This window comes from Vigna umbellata, chromosome 8, assembly GCF_029865625.1.
Source record: "Vigna umbellata cultivar VRB3 chromosome 8, Vumbellata_1.0, whole genome shotgun sequence".
NCBI classification, from domain to species: domain Eukaryota; kingdom Viridiplantae; phylum Streptophyta; class Magnoliopsida; order Fabales; family Fabaceae; genus Vigna; species Vigna umbellata.
Window position 1 is genome coordinate 48,798,345 of NC_142172.1, and position 19,662 is coordinate 48,818,006.

Sequence of the window (19,662 nt, forward strand, 5' to 3'; positions counted from 1 at the left end):
GTAATATATAAATGAAAGAAATAAAGTCTTTATTTTGAAAATGTTTAGGGTTTTTCAGTTTTATTTTATTAAAGTTAAATTTTGAAACTAACACTTTCAAACAAAGTTTGTAAATTTAAGACTTGGAAATACAGAAGAAAAAGGGGAGATAGAGGGACGATTATAAATTTATTTAAAGTGTAAAAATTAAAATTAATAATTTATAATTTCAAATAAATTGATTTTAATATTCTATCATAAATTTGATATGATATTTATGTTTTATATTTATTTATTTATTTTTTAATAAATTTTTATATAATGATAAATGATTGATAAATTTTAGAATATCAAAATATATATATATATATATATATATATATATATATATATATATATGAAATATCAAAATTTTTAATAATATCTAATATGAATTTATTTTAAACATCAACCAAACGAAACACTAAACCCTTATAATGTTAGCTAAAATATGTCTCAACAAAATTTGTTTTGAAAAATAACATAAACTAGTATTTTTTGAATTTTTATAATTGTTCAATTTTTTTATAATTAATATTCAAATAATAAAATCAAAATTCAATAAACTTATTATTTTATTCAAATAAAATATTTTAAATAATAAAAAATAAATTAAAAACAATTCAAGTTTAATGTATTTTAATTTTTTTAAATTTGTGAAACTTTATATTAAAATTCAAAGTTAGAAAATACGAGAACAACTTTTTATATTTTAAATTTTAGTTTGTATAAATTATTTATTTAATTTTTAGCAAATATGTTATTTTAAAATAAAATAAGCAAAGTAAGTGTTAGTTTATTGAAAGTACAGAGATTGAAGGGTGACATTTATTAATAAAATAAGGAATGTTAAGAAACTAGAGACTCGAACAGATATTCTATCAGAAAATAGGAGAGATATGCTTCTTTCTTAATCTAAATTTGTGAGTGTGAATTTTCTAGCATGGGAGATGATAAATAGTTTATCCATATATTTATATGATAGCAACTTGTCATAATGAGTAAAAAAAACAAGAGATTATAGTGAATATTAATTTTAAAGAACGAGTTTGAATTTCAAAGTGTATAACTATACCTATAAATACACAGGGGTGACATAGATTTGTACTTGAGAAGGGTGAAATAAATATGAATCGATATTCAATAAATTTATCCAATTTTAATGATAGAAAAAAAAAATTAAATGATACTAATCTCTTTTAATATTTATTTTTCTATCAACATATATTTAGTGGTATTCATGATTAAACTGTTAAAAAAAATAACAAAAAGTTATTCAAAAGATTGATAATTAATTAAAACTATTTTTTTAAAATTAATTTATATATTTTTTAATAGGAGACTGAAACTGTGAAACTAGTTCAAATAAACTAAATTTAATTATTTAAAATTTATTAAGTTATCTATTAATTTTTTGTTATTCGTTGTAAGAAAGAAGAAATATATAAGAAAAAATATTCAAATTTATTGTATTGAAGTTTTAGATGAGAGATGATATTAAATTTTTATATATGTTAAACTTGTTCGTAATTCAAGTGTGAGTCAAATATTGGATAGAAATGAGTAAGTAGTATAAAGATGAAAGACACATTAATTCATAGTCTTAAGATTTTTGGTAAAGAGTGGTGTCGATCCTTTATATAATTAGACTTACATCTCATTGGTGTTCGTATTTCCTTTGTGAACCTCCTCCTTGATAGACCCAACAGTGGTATGTTTAGGTAAGCAAGTTCCGTTAAGATGAACGACTATTGGAAAATACTACTCGTGGTTGTGGTTGGTTGAAAATGCTTCCGCTGCAAGCAACTCACATTGAGGGGGAGGTTGTTGGGAACTCAAATCTCATTGGTATTTGTATCTCACATGTGAACCTCCTGTTTTATATATTCAATAGAACTCATGTAATACTATTGCTAAATCTTCCAACAAATATTTTTCTAAAAAGCCATCACATATCCTAAATTTGTGAAACACAAATTTTTACAAAGTCTAAGAATTATTTTTCTAAGTTTAACTTTTGCATTGAATCTAAGTTGATTATCGAGACAAATTTTTAATTATGATGTCGTAAATAAATCTTTAGAAAGAAATTTACAATTTTCTTTATATATATATATATATATATATATATATATAAACTCTCATAATATTAACTAATGTTCTATTATTTTTGTTTTACAATGAACGTCAAACACTTGTAACTCGTCACTTTCATCATAAACATTTTTTTATAAAATTTTCCAAAAATATTGAGAGAAATAGGTAAACAAATATACCTTTTCTTTATGTTGAAAACTGTAACTGAACTAAATACATATATAAATGTGCAACTTTAGGAGTTGAATAATAAAATAATAAATTCTATTATTAAAATAATAAAAATGATTTTAGGTAAAGTTTTGGAAGAAGGAATTCCATGAAAAAGGTGATGTGGTAGAATAGAATAGGGAAGCATAGGTTGGGTAGCTTCATTCTATTCAAATGTATGCTATTGTTTACATATGATTGAAGTGTAGTGAAATGCGCTAAAATTCGCTCCAACTTTATGCAGAGAAAAACATGTATGCATATTAAAGACAACCATAATAAACATCCGTAAAACATCATTTAACTCCTAATTTCTTAACCTGTACGTATCAGTCAACGCTCATTTTCAAACCAGACATTAATATTTCCACATATACTACCTAAGCTCTCCATATATTTGCTTTAACCTCCACGTACAAGGTTGTCACATTTTTTTTTTACCAGAGAGGTATAATTTATTTCTTTTATTATTAAAATAGACAAATTTTAAAAATTTATGAATAATAAAGAATTTTTTTCTCCCAAACACGTGTTTTATTTAATCTGTTTTTCATTGACTAAAGTTTTGCTTTCAGACATTTTTCTTTTTCTTTTATTAAAATTGTGCTTAGATACATAATTTTAATTTATTTAATATATTTATTTTAAATTATGCTTCTAATATTCCCTTTTTATGAAACATTTATGAAATTTATTTTCCTTCCCTTTTTAACTCATTCATCCACACAGGTGGAAGAAGTCTTTCATTCCTTCTCTTGTGATTCAAAACACAGGTTTTTATATTTATTTCATTCTTAATCCAAAATACAAAGGGCCGATAAAAGAATCCAAATTCGATCAAGATAACACAATAATCGCTCAGAAAAAAGTCTACCACAAGTCCCTAGCAATGCTATTAATTTGATCATGCATGTTATAGAAGACTAATAATTCTGTTGACATCCATTTCCCCATGGAATCTGCACTTTGGCTTAAGGAGATACCACTTAAAACAGGTATTAAATTTTGCAACTTGACTGTAATTCTACCAGAACACAGGTGAGTGCTATAAGATTTAGGTTCAGTATGATAAAAAAAAAGGTTACCGAGGTTCTCTTAAGAATAGTCGAACAAAAATTTCCATAAAGCAGGAGTTTCTTCTCAATCTAAACAAGTTAATAGAAGAAAATGACCATGACCAACAAAATACACAAGAACCACCACCTCAAGCAATTGGAAGCTCACCACAGTCGCTGATGGTCACGTTTTTTCTAGGACGGTCACCCCTATCTGTCTCCTGGGATTCGATCAACCTAACAATGTCCATGCCTTCCAAAACTTGGCCAAATACAACATGTCTCTGATCCAACCATGGTGTCTGCCAATTCATCAAATCAATTGATTATATCAAAACCAAGGAACAGAAACAATTTCAGATAAGTAGACATTAAGAGTTTTCTAACATTCCATCATATTAGTAAAATTTTAGATTGTTGACACCATGTGGTTCTTTTAATTATAATTTATAATCAATGCTGTCAGGATCACTAGCTAAACCGTGAATAGATCGATTTCAAGACCTTATAAATCTGCTCCCTAGCTGGATCATTACTAAAATCCATCAGTGGGACCGTTGTAGTAGGATTGGAGCAAGATTGTGGGATCAGACTTCATTCTGATCGTGCGAAGCCAATTCGCCTGAATGCATTTTAACCTTTCTTTCATCCCTGAATCAGTTTGTTCTCTCTCAGTATCAGACCTAAGAACCTTACACGGTCCACCCCATTCTCTCTGTCTCTTGGTCACTCCCTCCCATCTCTCTCAATCTCTAGGTTCTGATTTATGAATTTGTTTGCTGCTGTGCAATCAGACTTGCTACGAGTGCGCGTCCTGTCTATCCTGCAATCAGATCTCTAAGTCTCTCAAGTCTCAACCCTCTCTCTCTCTGCTGTGTATCAGCTGCACCTATTGATGAATTTGGTGTTCAAATGCTTGGGAAAGTGCCGATGAGATTAAACAGATGCAGCTGAGGACGCGTAGGAGCATGATTTTTCAGCAAACCTCATGTACTATCTAAGTGACTACTGCGACTAGTTTTGGATGTTAGGGATTTAAGGTTACGAAATTTCAGTTTTAAGTCTGCTTTGGTGTTGTCATTTATAATTTTCTTTTCCATTTCGGTATCAGTATAGATGTATAACTTTACATTTTGGTAGGATCCCACGATCCTACATTTTATGATCTTGCATCCCCCTCTTGATCCTAAGTAGAATGGTAACCTTGACAACCTTGATTATAATACATCTAAAATTGCTATTTTCTATATTTGGGTTTTACACAGATGAAATCAATTATTTTTAACATAATTTCACAGAATAATATGCAAAAATTATACGTAAAAATTGCCAACAAAGTTAGAAGTTGATACGAGTTGCAGAACAACCGTGTTTGTTTTGTAAAGGCAGGAATCTTAAAAGTTAAAAAAAGTCTTCGTGTTAGAAATGTAGCACAGCTGTTCATTGAAAGACAGCATTATGGCTCAAACTTATCTGCCTAGGCGTGATGGGTTGGTGTTTCATTAGAAGAAGAACATGGATAATTCGAAATATAGAAGAGCAATATACCTTGACAGTGCATATGAAAAACTGACTCCCATTTGTGTTGGGACCTGCATTTGCCATGCTAACAACTCCGGGTCCAGTATGAGACACTGGAGATATTGTAGATATGAGTATCATTAATATATATTTACAATATCAATAATATGCAGGGAGATGGAGGAATCTAATTAGAAGAAGTTGCAGGGGCATTTGTTTAATAATAAGAATAAGAAAAGGTTGGAAAAAGAAAGGCAGGTGAAATTATTTGGTGTTTAGAAATTGAAAGCAGGAAGGGGAAATGAATGTAAAGTGGGAAGTAAGGAAGTGAGGAACTGACAAATAAAATTCTCATCTTTGAAAGTGCGACCATATATACTCTTGCCTCCAGTTCCCTGAAATATATGATAGTTAGAAAATAAATAGAATGGGAAAATGGGAAAGAGAATAAAGATAGAGAGATCGGGAGATAGATAGATAGATACATACATTTCCTTTGTCAAAATCGCCCCCTTGAATCATGAAATCCTTGATAACACGATGGAAGGTAGAGCCCTTATACCCAAAGCCCTTCTCTCCGGTGCAGAGGGCACGGAAGTTCTCGGCTGTTTGGGGAACATCGTCGCCGTACAGTCCAATGACAACCCTTCCGACAAGCTTCCCAACTGGATTTCCGATACTAATGTCGAAGAATACTTTCTGAGTCACTTTAGCCTGAACACTTGCGTCCTCCCCCGAAGAAGAACTCGCCCGAACCCTCAAACCCCTTCCAACTTCCCTTTCTTTCACACTCAATGTCACTCCATGACAACCGCCAAACCCAGACGCCGGCGTCCTAAACTTGAGATTATTAGAATTAGGGTTATGGAGGTGCAAACCTTTGATATCTCCAAAATTTGACTGACAACACAAACACAAACGAATCACATCGTAAATAATAAATACTAATAATAAGAAGAATAAGAATTCTGATTTGATCTAAGAGAATAGTAGGGATTACCAGTCTGAATGTGGTAGTCGAAGATGCAAATGCAGCTGCCATGGATTGAGTCTGCAACTGCCACTGCCACTTCCAATCTAACAACAGATATATTACTATCTCAAACTCTACTCCGTCACCACACGAATTACTATCCTATCCCTCCAATCCAATTCATCCCATCCTCTTAAAAAAACTATAATATTACTTCTACACCTTTACAATTTTAATTAATTTTAAGATTAAATATGTTTTTAATTTTCAAATTATTTCTAAAAATTGTATTTAAGATTAAATACTAAAATCAAACACATTATCAATTATATCAACCATTGAATTTCAAACAAAATTAATGATCTTAAAACTTACAAAAGTTATAATTTTATTCATTGTATTAAAATCGAAATACTGTTAGTTATTATAGAAAAATTATTATTTATCCGACCAAATATATCCAATCTACCCTCTGCAAATATATAATTTCATTTTTGTTTAATGGCTTAGTTTTAAAAACTTTTATTCTAGTCCTGTTAATCCAATATTCTATTTTTGTTCCTTTCAGTTATCGTCGTTGAAATTCTTTTGAAAAGAAAATAATTAATAACCTGTTTGATTGATAAATACATGTATGAAGTTTTTGAATTATTAGTGTAATTGTATGTTTAGATTTTGACAACTAATAGTTAAAAGATAATTGAAAAACTAAAAAATATTCAAATATTCAATCTCTCCCTTGACCAATTTACACAGTCATGCAGTCATACGCTCACTCTGTAATATCATCATCCACACAATTAAATTCATTGGATACTGTACTGTCTCTATAGTGCATACATTATTTCCTGTATTGCATTAGCAATCTGTATACACTTGAAAACAAATACTCAAATCATGTTCATTCTGCTTGGTAATGTTATGCCTGCCCTCTTCAGAAGTTCAACAGAAGCCTCTTTTGCCTTCAAAATAACTTCTTCCTGTCATCATGGACAATACAAATTAAACTTCTCCGGCCACGAGTAATGAAAAAAGACGAAACACTAGGCCAATTGAAACATAATTGATAAGAACTCTATATGTTTTTTTTTGTACGTTTGTCAAGTTCAAGAAGAAAGTAAAGGAAAAGGAGTTGTAAGAAATACTTATCTCAAGGCATGCAAAGTAGGAGATAGCGGAAGCCTTTCTTATGTTTTATAGTTTCTTTAAAAAGAATAAAACAATTCTTTAAAACAAAAAAAAAAATCAAGAGCAATTATATGTTAAAAATGATTAGATTTATAATAAATTAAATTTGGTTTTAATTAATTAAAATGATTTTTGTATATTTATCCATTTTTCACTCACCCAGATGAACGGAGTTTTAATTTTTCATTTTCCATTTATCTTTTTTTTCATTCTATTTTCTTTCTTTCCTTCTTCAAGTAAAGTGTTAGTTCATTAAGTCAATTAATATTATTGAATGGATTCTCAATCTAATATAGAATCGATTCACATTCTACATAAGAAAAACTATCCAAGATAATACCTCGTCCACGTGTATAATCTTCTTGTTCTTCATTATCCACACGCCATTGCACATGACAGATATCACATTTTCTGATCGCATGGAATACACTATGCTGGAAATGCTGCACATTGTGTAAACAGTAAATGTTTTAACTTGAAAAGGTCTTTGAATGGTGTGATAGTAGCCAGCCAAGATTGCAACAGAAAGGAACTTTCGCTGCATGGCGTTAAAATGGTTTTATGTAATGCATGATCATCACATTATTTCATAAGCGCACAAGATCACAATCTAGGATGTGCAGTTAACACACGAGAATCAATTCTATCCCACGCGATGAAATCATGAAAAGTAGAATTATCTATTACCTTGCCTTCGTCATAAAAAAAAAATTGATTGCTTCTGATAAAACTAATCCAAACACCGGTCATCTAATTCAAAAGAATTCAATAAAAGGTCTGTATAATTAACAGAAGTACCAATTATGTAATGGGTTCGTACCAGTCATGAACAGGAACCATAGGCCAAGAGGAAGGATTGACTACAACAATGTCCGCCTATTGAATGACAATCACAAAACTGTCAGCTTCGGTCCCATCAAGAAAATATAAAAAAGAGGAATGATATTAAACACTCAATAATAATCATTTTTTTCTTCCCTTATCACATCATACCACCCATAATTTCGATATTTTTCTCTTTTTTCATTCTTTCACTAGATGTCTATTAACATCTGGCGACTCCAGGTATTATTTCTCTAGCAAATAATCTACTTTACCATCAACAGAAGATTTGGTGTTAAACAAAGTTAGAAAGATATTGCAGAAGCATTGACCAGGGAGGTCAATATAACATTTGTCCAATTGAATGTAATAAGTTTCCCGCAAGATTTTTATATTTTCTTTGCTTACGTTTTTTTCTTTTTCACCTAGTCCATATCATATTTTAAAAATTTCCTATTTATTTTCATTGTTAACTAGTTTGCAAAAACGAAATGTGGTAATTATCAACAGATATAAAAAATGTCATGTTTCAACTGTGCTTTATACAAATACAAAGAACTATCCCCACACCACAACTCTCTACTTCGAATTCAAAGGTCTACAGTATAATCTGTGTCCAACAAAAGAGAATCCCGCATTTAGTCCCAATTAAAAGGGGAAGATTTCAACAAAAAGAAAAAAGTTAGCCGGGAAAGAAAAAATCATAATAATTACACTTTACGAATGACGTGAACCAATACCAACCTTTTTCCCAACCTCAAGAGAACCTAGTTCGTCATCCCACAATACCGACTTTGCACCATTAACTGTAACCATTCTAAGAATAGTTTCAGCGGGCAATGCTGTTGGATCTGTGGTTCCATTAGCATAAACTTCCCGTCCTTTATTAATTAGAGAAGCTAGGTACATTTCATCAACTGCAAATACAATTTAGAAATGAAAATTTCAATCCACTAAAAGTGTACATTTTCCATGCGGCTAGAGACTCCCACTATTTCACGTTCAAGTGAGGGTTTGGTGTTCATAATCTTAGATGAACCTGCCCTGCCTTAGGAGGGTAGGTTGCTTCTGTGGTCTATTTAATACTATATTAAAAATAAAAGTTCTTCACATAAGTAAATACAAATTCTTCACATAACAAATTGAATTTGCATACTTGAGCTTGTTGAACCTAGTGCAATTAAATTTGCATACTTCCTTCTGTGGTCTATTAAATGCGGAATTGTTGAATCTAGTGCAATTATAAAGCAAGTAAAAAAGAATTCAAAAGTTTAGAGTTCAGATGAACCGATGCTCATGCGATTGTTTGATGGGGCCCCATCAGTTCCCAGAGAGACACAAACACCAGCATCAAGCATCTCCCTTACAGGTGCAAATCCAAGCATTCGCATTGCAGCAGCAGGACAGTGGGACACTTTGACCCCTGATCTTGAAAGAAGAGATATCTGAAAAAATATTATGCAGGAATAATTACTGTTTATCACACTAACTCGAGGAATAAACAGTCATGGGTGTTTTCTTGCATACCAGCATCACCCAAAATTGAACTCACCACATGTTAGATAATAATAGAAACTTAAGAACTGAATTAGGTTTTGTTGAAAGGGTATAATCATGTTTAAAGGGGCAAAAATTTACCTCGTTATTATCAAGCCAAACTGAGTGAGCTGCTAGCAGATTGCTTTGAAGGAAATCTATCTTGTCCAAGTATGTAACAGTTCCGTGATCTACTTTGTGAACATCCCTGACTAGTTGGTTCTCATACGGTATCTCAGCAACATGCTAACAGTTTTGTATGTCAGGTGAGGACATTGGTGCATAAGTATTGTGCTGGCTAGTTTAATACACCACTTTCTAGTATGAATAAAAAATAAGTGGTATTGATTTAGAACTCCTCCCATTATTATATAGGCCATTTTGAATAATCAAATTAATATTGTTGATGAAAACAGCCCCACCCAACTCGATCTAAAGTTAGAGAATGAAGTTTTGGTTATGTTGTTCTTGTTTTTCCACAAAATGTTTGTAGAAAAGAAAAGGAATGGGTACCATGTGTATTCCAGTTTTTAGTTGTGTTGCAGCATCTCTTGTTTCGATAAGCAAGCAAGGAGTAGAGTTCATGATTTGTCGTATTCCGAACCAGATTCTGATGCGACCATGGGCTGTGTTGTGGTACTTGTCATAATTGTCCTTTTGAGACTGCATATGAGAAGAAAGTAAGAGTAAAGTCATTTGTGAAAAGAAATGGATTCGTAAAGACTTTGTTGGAGATATACTTTTCTCCTTTTTTGTAATATCTAGTTTGTTTCTTTTTGGTTAATAGTTTCTGAACAACTACATGTATTTATTGTAGTAACAGTTGTAGTTAGTTCCTAGTACTACTGAACAAGCATGCATTATGCAATACTCCTTTGTCCATATACACGGGCCTCGGTAAGCAGTTCACTCACTTTTGTAATTTTCACTAATCATAATACTTGTCGGTTTCAATATGTTATTCATAGCTAGTTGATACTCTTTCTTAGCTTCTGCTAAATCTATCCTTTTTTATCCTGTGTTTTCCATAGATCCTAACTTCTAATTCTGAACCGTACCAAACACATCGTACCACGTTGTCCTCTCAATACTCACTCTATGCAGACTCACTCTAAGTCTGGTATTGTTCAAATCAGGGTTATTCCATCTCTCCTTGTTGCCAATGTGGAACCAAAGAGTGTGAAAATTGCCTTACAGGATACAAAGTGGTTTGGTGCTATGCAAGATGAACTTCTTGCTCTTGAATAGAAGAATACCCAGTCTTTAGTTCCTCTTCCTCCGAATTTTTATACTATTGGTTGCAAACGGGTGTTCTGTGTTATGGGAAACCCAAATGGGATTAGTTGCCAGGGGTTTCAATTTACAATATGGTTTCAACTTTAATGAGAGTCTATCTTCAGTTATAAAACCTGACTCCTTTTGCATTATTCTATTTTCTGTTGTTGCTTACAAGCGGTCTTTGTTTCAGTTACATGTTAACAATGTCTTTCTTGATGAAGAGGTTTACATGACTAAACCTCCAGGTTTTTGAAGATAAAGATACTTGTTTGGTTTGTCAGCTTCACAAAACTATCTTACTGCAATTTGATTTCAGAGATGGTAAGTGTGCTTGGTTTTAAAGACGGAAAATGCGATCTATTCTTATTAACATATTCTCAGCAAAAATTGTACTGTCCAATCACTTGTTTATATTGATGGCATCGTAATAACAGGAAACTTCACATCCCTAGTTCAGCATCTTATTCATAATTTGGACTGTCTTTTCTCTCACACTAGGGGCCTCAGATTATTTTCTTGGCATTGAAGTGCGCTCATACTCCAATCCAATGACACTCCTGTTATGGCACAAACAAAATATATGAAGGATTTTCTTGTCCAGACAAAGCCTATATCTTCTCCTGTGTTTTCTGGTTTAAACTCTCAAAACAGGGTGCAGATTTTCTTCTTATCCCATCTTTCTCTAGGTATGTTGTTGGTGCTCTTCTAGCCAAGCATCTCGTTGTGCAGATCAATGGACCGTTTACTAACCAAGCCGCTTTTACCAACAAGAGTTCTTTTTCTTAGATCCAAGCTCAATGTGGTTGAGTTGCCTATTGTTTCACATCCACCTTGAGCTTGTGGGGAGTGTTAGAGATAAACTTCTCTATGGTTTTAGTAATATCTCAACTATTTCTTTTAGTTAACAGTTTCTGAACAGCTACTGTTATTATTGTAGTTTGTTACAACCATCCATCCATTGTGCAATGCTTCTCTGTCCATATATATATATATATATATTGGCTTTGGTAAGAAGTTGGTTCACTTTTGTAATCATCACTGAATAATAAATCATATTAGTTGGGAGTTTGAATAGAGAGAGACCTGAATGCATTGATCCGTGGTACGAGTGGCCCAGGATGGAGGCAAACCGTGGCCAGAGTCCATGGTGGACTGGGTTAAACAAGCTCGCAGACCCAGTAAGCTGACTGCTCTAGCCATTTCAGACACATGTTGACCCCCAGCTTCAGCAAAACAGGTTACGCCGGAGTGAATGAGCTCGATCCCGCAAAGCAAAGTAGAGAGGTAAGAATCGTGTTGGGTCATGTTGGATTCGTAGGGCCAGATGCGGTGATGCAACCAGGTCATCAAGTCCACATCATCGGCTATGCCTCTAGCGAGTTGTTGGGAACTATGGACGTGGGTGTTAATAAATCCTGTCACTCTACTGCTTTAGATTATTTAAATTTTCATTTCATTTCATAGCAATATCAAACAGAAAAAAGGAAAGAGAGAGCGAGAACCAGGGAGTAAGATGTGGCCGGTGAGATCGAGGATGTGGTGGGCCACATCAGAAAATTCAGCAAGAATTTGTGCAGATTGTCCAATAGCTTTGATTCTATCTCCTTCGATCACGATTCCCCCGTCCCTAAACACTCGCTGCTCCTCGTCCATGGTTATGATCATACCACCGTGCAGCACACTCACCACCTCCCTCTCTCTCTCCATCTCCACCGCCCCTTTCTCCTCTCTTGGTTACTTTACTCTACAAATGTATACTTATTTTATACTTTTTCTTCTTGAATCAGTATCTTCCAAGTCAAGGCAGGGGTTATCTAATAATTTAAGGACTAAAATATATTAATTACCATATACACAAATATTATGGTATTAGTGAGAGAAAAATAGAAACATGTTTGTTTATCTTTATAGTGTTTTGTAAATTAAATTAAAATAAGAATTTAAAATAGTAAATAAAAGTCCTATATCGAAAGGGTTAGAGGTAATATAATTTTTTTGACAAAAATAAAAAGAATTAAATTGTAGATGAGTTCAGTTTAAAACTAAACTATCATCAATTAAGAGGAAAATAAGGATTAATATTACAGGAGACGAAAAGAAATGAAATAGTTTGAGGTATGTGGGTGGAGGATGTGGTGTCTTCCTTCATGACCTCCTTCGAGGCATGGAGGCAGCATTACCGGCAAAGAAATCATCAATCAAAAGCTCAATGTCGTCTGGGTGGTACTTGATATACTTGTCGATGTGTCTGGTTGATTCAAGATGTTGTTTGAATCTTCCAACGAAGGAGCGGTAGGCGGGGATGACCAAAGAGGAGATGGAAACTCTGAGTTCCGACTGCAGTTGTTGATCGCTCACCATCCAACAACTCTGACACTTGTGTATCTCTTCAAACATCCGATTGAAGCATTTGAACCTTTCCTTCACGAGCTGTTTGGAGACCTTATTCCCAGTCCCCTGCTGTAGCCCCTCCGGCTTCAGGCACTGCAGCACCTTAGTCCACGTTTCCCTCTGATAACACTTGTGGTACAACCTCAGACCCGACTGCCTCCTCCTGCACCAGTTGTCACCCATCAGCTCGTGAAGCTCCTCACACCCTTTCACCTTCTGCACTACGTATCTCCCGTTGTTCATCAGAAAAAAATACCTCAGAGCATCGTCCCTGTACAACTGTGATTTCCTTTCCACATTTGCATCCAAAAGATCCATTATGCTCATCAACTGCACTGCAAAACCCGAATTCTTCCGCTTCTCTACATCTTCCACTTCGTTCACCTCCTTCTCATTTATCCTTTCTCCTTGTTCAAACACTTCCTCCAACGTATCCTTGTACTCGCATGCATATTTTAGATAGTTCATTACATACCGAGTCAAGGGGTGCACTGCACCGTTCGGAACAGGAATCCTTTCGTTGTCGTTCTTGATCGAGTTCTTCAGATCACAAAACATGGCCATAATAGCCTCTACTATCATGTCCCTTGCGGTGCCTGCCTCATACGCCAGCTCCTTAGCTCCCGACTCCAGATAGGAACCTCCGATAACGTCTTCCCTCAGGGTCTCGTACATATCTAGAAATTTGAAAAGTTTCTCTGTGGTCCATTTTGTTAGAACAGCACACTGTGCAAAGTTGAGCAAATGGACGATGACTTGTCGTGCAAGATCGCAGAACAAGTTTTGAGAAATGGAGGGATGATCGGGGAAGATGGATTTATAAAGTTTTCTTTCAGACTTGAAAAGCACGGTGGTGCAGTGCCAAACCACTTGATTCCACGTTGCAATTTCAGCTTCAAGGGATTCCCATGACATTTTACACAAATCTTCCATCCTGGTGTTCCCGAATCCAAATGTCTGGAGCGTGGTTCTGAAAGCAGTTCGCCTGAAACTAGCAAAAACCAAGTAGCACTCGATGTGGTAGCCGGCTGAGATCATGGCAGTGGCGATCTTGTTCAAAGTAGAAATCTTTTGCGGAGAGAAATCAAAGGGGTCTTGGGTGTGGTGATCCTGCTGTGGTGGTCTAGGGGAGGGAGACTCGGGAACAGAAGAAAGGTATGAGGGAGAATTAAAGGAGAAGGATTTGTTGGGTGGTTTAGATTTGGGGTCGTCGTGTAGAAGATGAGAAAGATGTTTCTCTAGTAGGGACATTGCTTTTTCTAGGACGAAGGCGATCAGGTCCAACTCCTCCTGGAAGGCAATCACAGTAGAAGAGGAGGAAGAAGAAGAAGATGATAAGGAAGCCGAAGCAGCGGAGATGCGATCCACCATGTCTAGGAATTGCAAGAGGGACATGTCCTCGTCTTCTGCCTCCTCATCCTCCCAAACAAAATTGCTCCTCCCGCTGCTGTATCTATCCACCATACGCTCCAACTCTTTGGCCAGCTCAGGGACGCCATCTGCAGGAGAAACATCTTCCACCTCATTCATTCGTGATGACATCTCCATCGCCTCTTCACATTAACGTTCAATTTCAGTGTTTATTGTTATCATATGAATTGCACAGGGGGTTCGGGCGGGAAAACCCCAGATTCCACCTCACGGGATGAACCAAGTAATTCATCTTTCCTCATTATTTTCTTCATTTCACTGCAATCTCCTAATGTAACTTTCTATTCTCTTCTATTCTATATTTTGTTTCCTTTTACTTTTTAGCTATTTTGGTGGAGCTGCCTCGCTAGCTCTGTCTTGACCGCTGATCCAAATGGGAACAAGGCACGGCATTCCGTTTTTTCGGCTTCGCTTCTGTCATATCTATTCTTTTCTCATCTATATCTTTCCCTCGTTTTCCTCTCAACACTTTCACTTCTTTTATTTTAATATACGTATCTTAGTTATTTTATTACCCTACACAATTATCTTCACATATTTCCTCTTTTTTTTTTATCCCAAAGTAAATTTTATTATATGCTTCACTTATTTGAATTGGAATTTTTAAATTCCATAAACTTGGAATTTTAATTTCTCGAGTATCGTTGTATCAACCCAGTTCCCCAAATATCAGAGTTATGTAGGTCTTAACTCTCTAATTATCTCACCAGTCAACGTCACTTATGTAAGGACCTAAAAATTTGGACCCAGGGTTATTGGGCCTTAAGTGTGGCAGCCAGACCTTTAGCAATTTGGGCTCATGACCTTGGTAAGGGGGCTCTCCTAAAAAGAAAAAGCTGAAGTTCATTTGCCAATTCTCCTTTCTCTCTCTAAAACCCCTTTTCCCAAATTGTTGTCTGCCTTCTCTCTAGCCTCCACACTGATTTAGCCATTGCATGTTCTGTTAGGTGGTACCTTAGCGACCGTCTCGTAGAGAGCTTCAAAACCATCCGATTGGTTTTACGTTCTTCAGCCGGTAAGTGGCTTCCTCTTTTCTCCGCTATTTTCGAAATCTAGGGCTTATGGTTCTACTGCTTTTGTGCAATTAGAACTGTCCTCTTTCCAATTCCTGTCAAGTTTGAGCTCTAAGGGTTGTTCTCATCACCAATGTGATGGTTGTAGGGCACTGCTTAAGTTCTTCCCGGGATAGGATACTGTTGAAAGTTGTATTGTGTGCTAGACTGCTCGACTTTAAGGTAAGGGGAGCTAGTTCTATTTTTGATTTTACTGTATGACGTGATTGCATGATGATTTTCAAATTGGTATGTTGTTGGAAGCAAAATTTTGAATTTTGCTAACTTGAAATGCATGTATGGAAGTGTGAGTGCTACGTGAATGTGGTGAATGATGGACATGAACTGTTTGGGATGATTTTGAGTGATGAATTATGTATATTGAAACTGTTTTGGTGTGTAAAATTTGTTGTGGTGTTGATAGGAAGGAAAAATCAAGTGTCTTAGGGTCACTTTTTGGTCATTTTAGAGGAAGTGAGGTAGGGATTTTGAGTAAATGAAGGCTGCAGTGTTCCTGGACTGTTTGGGCAGTCTAGACAAATCCATTGTGACTTGTTAGAAGCATAACAGTAGTTGAAAACATGTTCCAAGTAGTAGAATGGGATTTGGGTACCTAAGTTGTGAAAATTGGTATTTTAAGGTTGAATTTGAGTATGAATCACTTTAGAATGGAATTAGGAATGTTTATAATCAATTAGGTAAGTCCAATTACGGATAAAACAAGAATTAAGGGTGTTAGAAGTTGATAAAAGTGGTTAGAAATGGTCAAGAGAGGTTCTGATACAAGTCTGCAGAATTCTGAGAATTCTGCAGAATTAAATTCTGCAGAATGTGCAAATTGAGCGTTCGTCCATGTCGGAGTTGAACGCTCGGTCATGCCATGCGCTGAATGACGTTCGGTCAAATGCTGGCTTGACTTAACGTTCGTCCTTGTCTAGGGAGCGTTCGGTCTTAGGGGATGATATTAATGGCGTTCGGTCATTGGTTTAAGTAACGATCGCTCAAGTTATGGTTTAGTAACGATCGCTCAGGTGTTGGTTAGTAGCGTCGTTCATTCGCTGGCTTAGTGGCGTTCGTTCATTCGCTGGATTAGTAGCGTTCGTTCATTCGCTGGCTTAGTGGCGTTCGTTCATTCGCTGGATTAGTAGCGAGCGTCCGTAGGTAGTAGCGAGCGTCCATATTGGTGACGTTCGGCCTAGTGTTTGATCTCACAGCGTTCGTCCATGGAGCGCTTGCATTAACAGCGCTCGTCCCAATAGTGCTCGACTAAAAGTAACAGCGTTCGTCCATTGGAATGTGTTAGTGATGTTAGCGTTCGTCCATTGGAATGTGTTAGTTATATTAGCGTTCGTTCTCGATGAGGTTCGTCCAAATAGGGATCGTCCAAGTGCTTTTGACGTTCGTTCAAACAGTGTCCGTCTAATGGGTTTTGGACGTTCGTCCAAAACAGTCCAAGGTTTTGGACGCTCGTCCAAACAGTGTTCGTCCAGTGGTGATATTTTCTTTTATGCTTTCTCTCATTCCAGTAAGCTTTGTTAATTAAATATTTCGGTTACGATTTATGAATGCATCTTCATGTGATCTAGATTGGTTGAAAGTGTATGATTATAAGTGGTTTATGATGTACATTGTTGATCCAAAAGGAATATTATGAGATTTAAAATGGTCGGATTGAATCGGAAATTAGATCTCTCGGTGAGATCAGTTAGTGTATTGAATGAATGTAAGAGGCTTCCATATGGGGGGTTATCCCTAACACTCCAACGGTCTTTCATTCTCACTTAGAGAGGATTGACGCGTGTGGTGGGAGTAGTGGGAGGTCCTAGGGTAGACGCTATCACTGGAGGTCTATTCCGCGGTAACGGATTAGCCTTGTGTATGGTCGGGTGGAACCCCTCGGCAATGGCTTTGCAAAGCAGTAGAGGCCATCACAAGTGCACAACCCGCCCCAGCTCTACATACATTCTATGTCCGGACGTGTCTAGAGTCTTAACATGATAGTATGCTTGTCTTGATGAGTTTTATGAAATAAATGCTTATGTTTATGATGACTAAGGTGTTTATATGTGTATGGATATTCTGGTAAATGCTAGATTGATTGAAAATGAATTGTATGATTGTTTGAGACCTAACTCACCCTTGCATTTGTGTGTTGCATGTGTTTGATTTCCCTCTTGCGATGATCATCCAATCCTTTGGATGTGAGCAGTAGGTGATGATGTACCCTTGGAGCAAGCGTTGGAGAATGAGGAAGACCCAGCTCCTAGTGCTTAGGATTTCTACTAGCTATGTTGTTCAATAGCTTTTTATTTTGAAAAACTTCTAGCCTTCATTTTAGCATGATCTGTATTTTGGAGAATTATGAACTTGTACTTATATTTTAAAGTTTTCCAGTCAGACTTGGATAACTGTACTCCTAATTCTATCTATTGTGTACTCTTAACTGCTTCTATTATTATAATTGATGCATTCTACGTATATACTTTGTTATATATTTTGGGATGTCACATTTATGGTATCAGAGCAGTTCGTTCTTAAAACGACCTGTGAGTTATGAGTCTACCGTGCCTTTCCTGTGGAAAGTCGAGTCTGAATGGTATGTTCTACCATTTCCTCCAAGTCTAGATAGTAAAATTTTGTATCTAACTAGAAGTATTGAGAACAGAAAACATCTTGATAAGAGTAGTGAGGGTGCACACTCAAGACCCTATATCAGAGATGATTTTCCTTTCTTAATTCTGAAGGTTCGGGCAAAAGAATGAGTTGTGATTCTAGTGTAATTGTCGATAGAAATTCTTATCTTGTTCTTGCCTTTGTGGTAGTGTAATGTGCTCTATAGTAGTAGAGGAATGCATATTCAAGGACAACTTGACCTGTATGCCTTCTTTAGAATTGATTTAAGCCTTTGAGACAAATTTTTGCCTCGAAATGAGGAATTAGAAGACCAAAACTTTTGAGTTTCAAGGAATTGATGGAGATGTGGGAAGGTAGAAGCGTCACTTTCACTTCAAGAACGAAATTAGGGTTTTAAGACTTAGATTCAAGGCAAGTTGTGTGGAAAATCGAGAGTTTGTTATGTTACAATGAAGTGTGTATGTTTAAAAAGATACTGTGGTTAGAGTCAAGTTCATGCTTCATAATATGATCTGTACTAGCTATAATTTGAAAGGCTTGGAAATACATGAGTTGTTTACTATTGTACTCTATTTTAGATATTGTTTCAGTGTTGTTCTAATTATTGTTTCAACATTGTTTTAGTTATTGTTTTAGCACTATTTTAATTACTGTATCTGCTGTAAAATGATGTTGTCTGCTGTTACAAAATCTGTATAAAACACTTTGTTGTTGCTGTCAAAGAGGCTTGCTGTCATTGCTGTGTGGGTTAAAATTGCTGCAGGGAATTGTTTGCTGTTTTGATTAAAATGCTGCTAAAAAAAAAAATTTATTTGTTGTTTTTCTTAAAATCCTTGTTGTATTGAGCTGTTTTGATTGCTGTTACTGTATTAAAATCCTTGTTGTATTAAGTTGTTTGACTGTTGTTACTGCTATAGAAAACCTTGCTGTTTTAATATAAAAGTACTGCAGAAAACCTTGATGTTTTAGTATAAAAATGCTTCATGAAACACTACTGTTTTGCAACTTTATTGGGTTGTTCTACTAATATTAAAGCACTACTGTTTTGAACTGTTTTTGAGCTGGTAGAATAGATAGTTGGTGGTATATTTAAAGTAACATGAAATAGAATAAAATGGGTACAGAGGCCGTGTGCTGAATGCTAATGATATTCCTGATTTGTATTCCTTTTGATGTTATTTTGGTAGTTGTTTTAAGTGTAAAATTACATTTCTAGGGGTTATTAAAAACTAAAAGTAAGGGTGTCATTGGTGTCTTAACTATGGTTGATGTAGTTAGATGGATGGATGGGGTTTTGTTGTTATGTACATATACGTGTAGATAATTTGAGTATATAATTCTGATATTGATTTGGATTAGTTTAACAATGATCATGGTTGTTTGTTCATGTTGGTAGGTGGCACTAATTAGAATAATATGATTATTATTCATATTCATGCATTAGTTTCTATAATAG

General features: G+C 35.1%; 2 protein-coding genes, 1 long non-coding RNA gene and 1 pseudogene across 3 annotated transcripts; 1 reads left to right on the forward strand and 3 right to left on the reverse strand.

The window, feature by feature from the left end:
- Nucleotides 1-3,368: 3,368 nt before the first annotated feature.
- On the reverse strand, nt 3,369-6,059 carry LOC124840287 (uncharacterized). The gene is made up of 5 exons (XM_047316323.2): nt 5,902-6,059; nt 5,391-5,801; nt 5,242-5,296; nt 4,929-5,014; nt 3,369-3,682 (listed from the first exon to the last, which is right to left on the reverse strand). Exons 1-5 carry the CDS (start codon nt 5,941-5,943, stop codon nt 3,530-3,532), a joined length of 747 nt encoding a protein of 248 aa, XP_047172279.1. The 5' UTR covers nt 5,944-6,059; the 3' UTR covers nt 3,369-3,529.
- Nucleotides 6,060-6,563: 504 nt separating this feature from the next.
- On the reverse strand, nt 6,564-12,467 carry LOC148194867 (uncharacterized). The gene is made up of 9 exons (XM_088095862.1): nt 12,201-12,467; nt 11,782-12,113; nt 9,934-10,083; nt 9,523-9,666; nt 9,173-9,329; nt 8,629-8,801; nt 7,883-7,938; nt 7,403-7,505; nt 6,564-6,854 (listed from the first exon to the last, which is right to left on the reverse strand). Exons 1-9 carry the CDS (start codon nt 12,403-12,405, stop codon nt 6,765-6,767), a joined length of 1,410 nt encoding a protein of 469 aa, XP_087951988.1. The 5' UTR covers nt 12,406-12,467; the 3' UTR covers nt 6,564-6,764.
- Nucleotides 12,468-12,843: 376 nt separating this feature from the next.
- Nucleotides 12,844-14,757, reverse strand: LOC148194868 (exocyst complex component EXO70C1 pseudogene; annotated as a pseudogene).
- Nucleotides 14,758-15,375: 618 nt separating this feature from the next.
- Nucleotides 15,376-18,050, forward strand: LOC148194869 (uncharacterized). Its single transcript, XR_015781418.1, has 3 exons — nt 15,376-15,535; nt 15,682-15,755; nt 17,782-18,050. It is a non-coding gene; the product is annotated as an uncharacterized LOC148194869 (long non-coding RNA).
- The last annotated feature ends 1,612 nt before the right edge of the window (nt 18,051-19,662 follow it).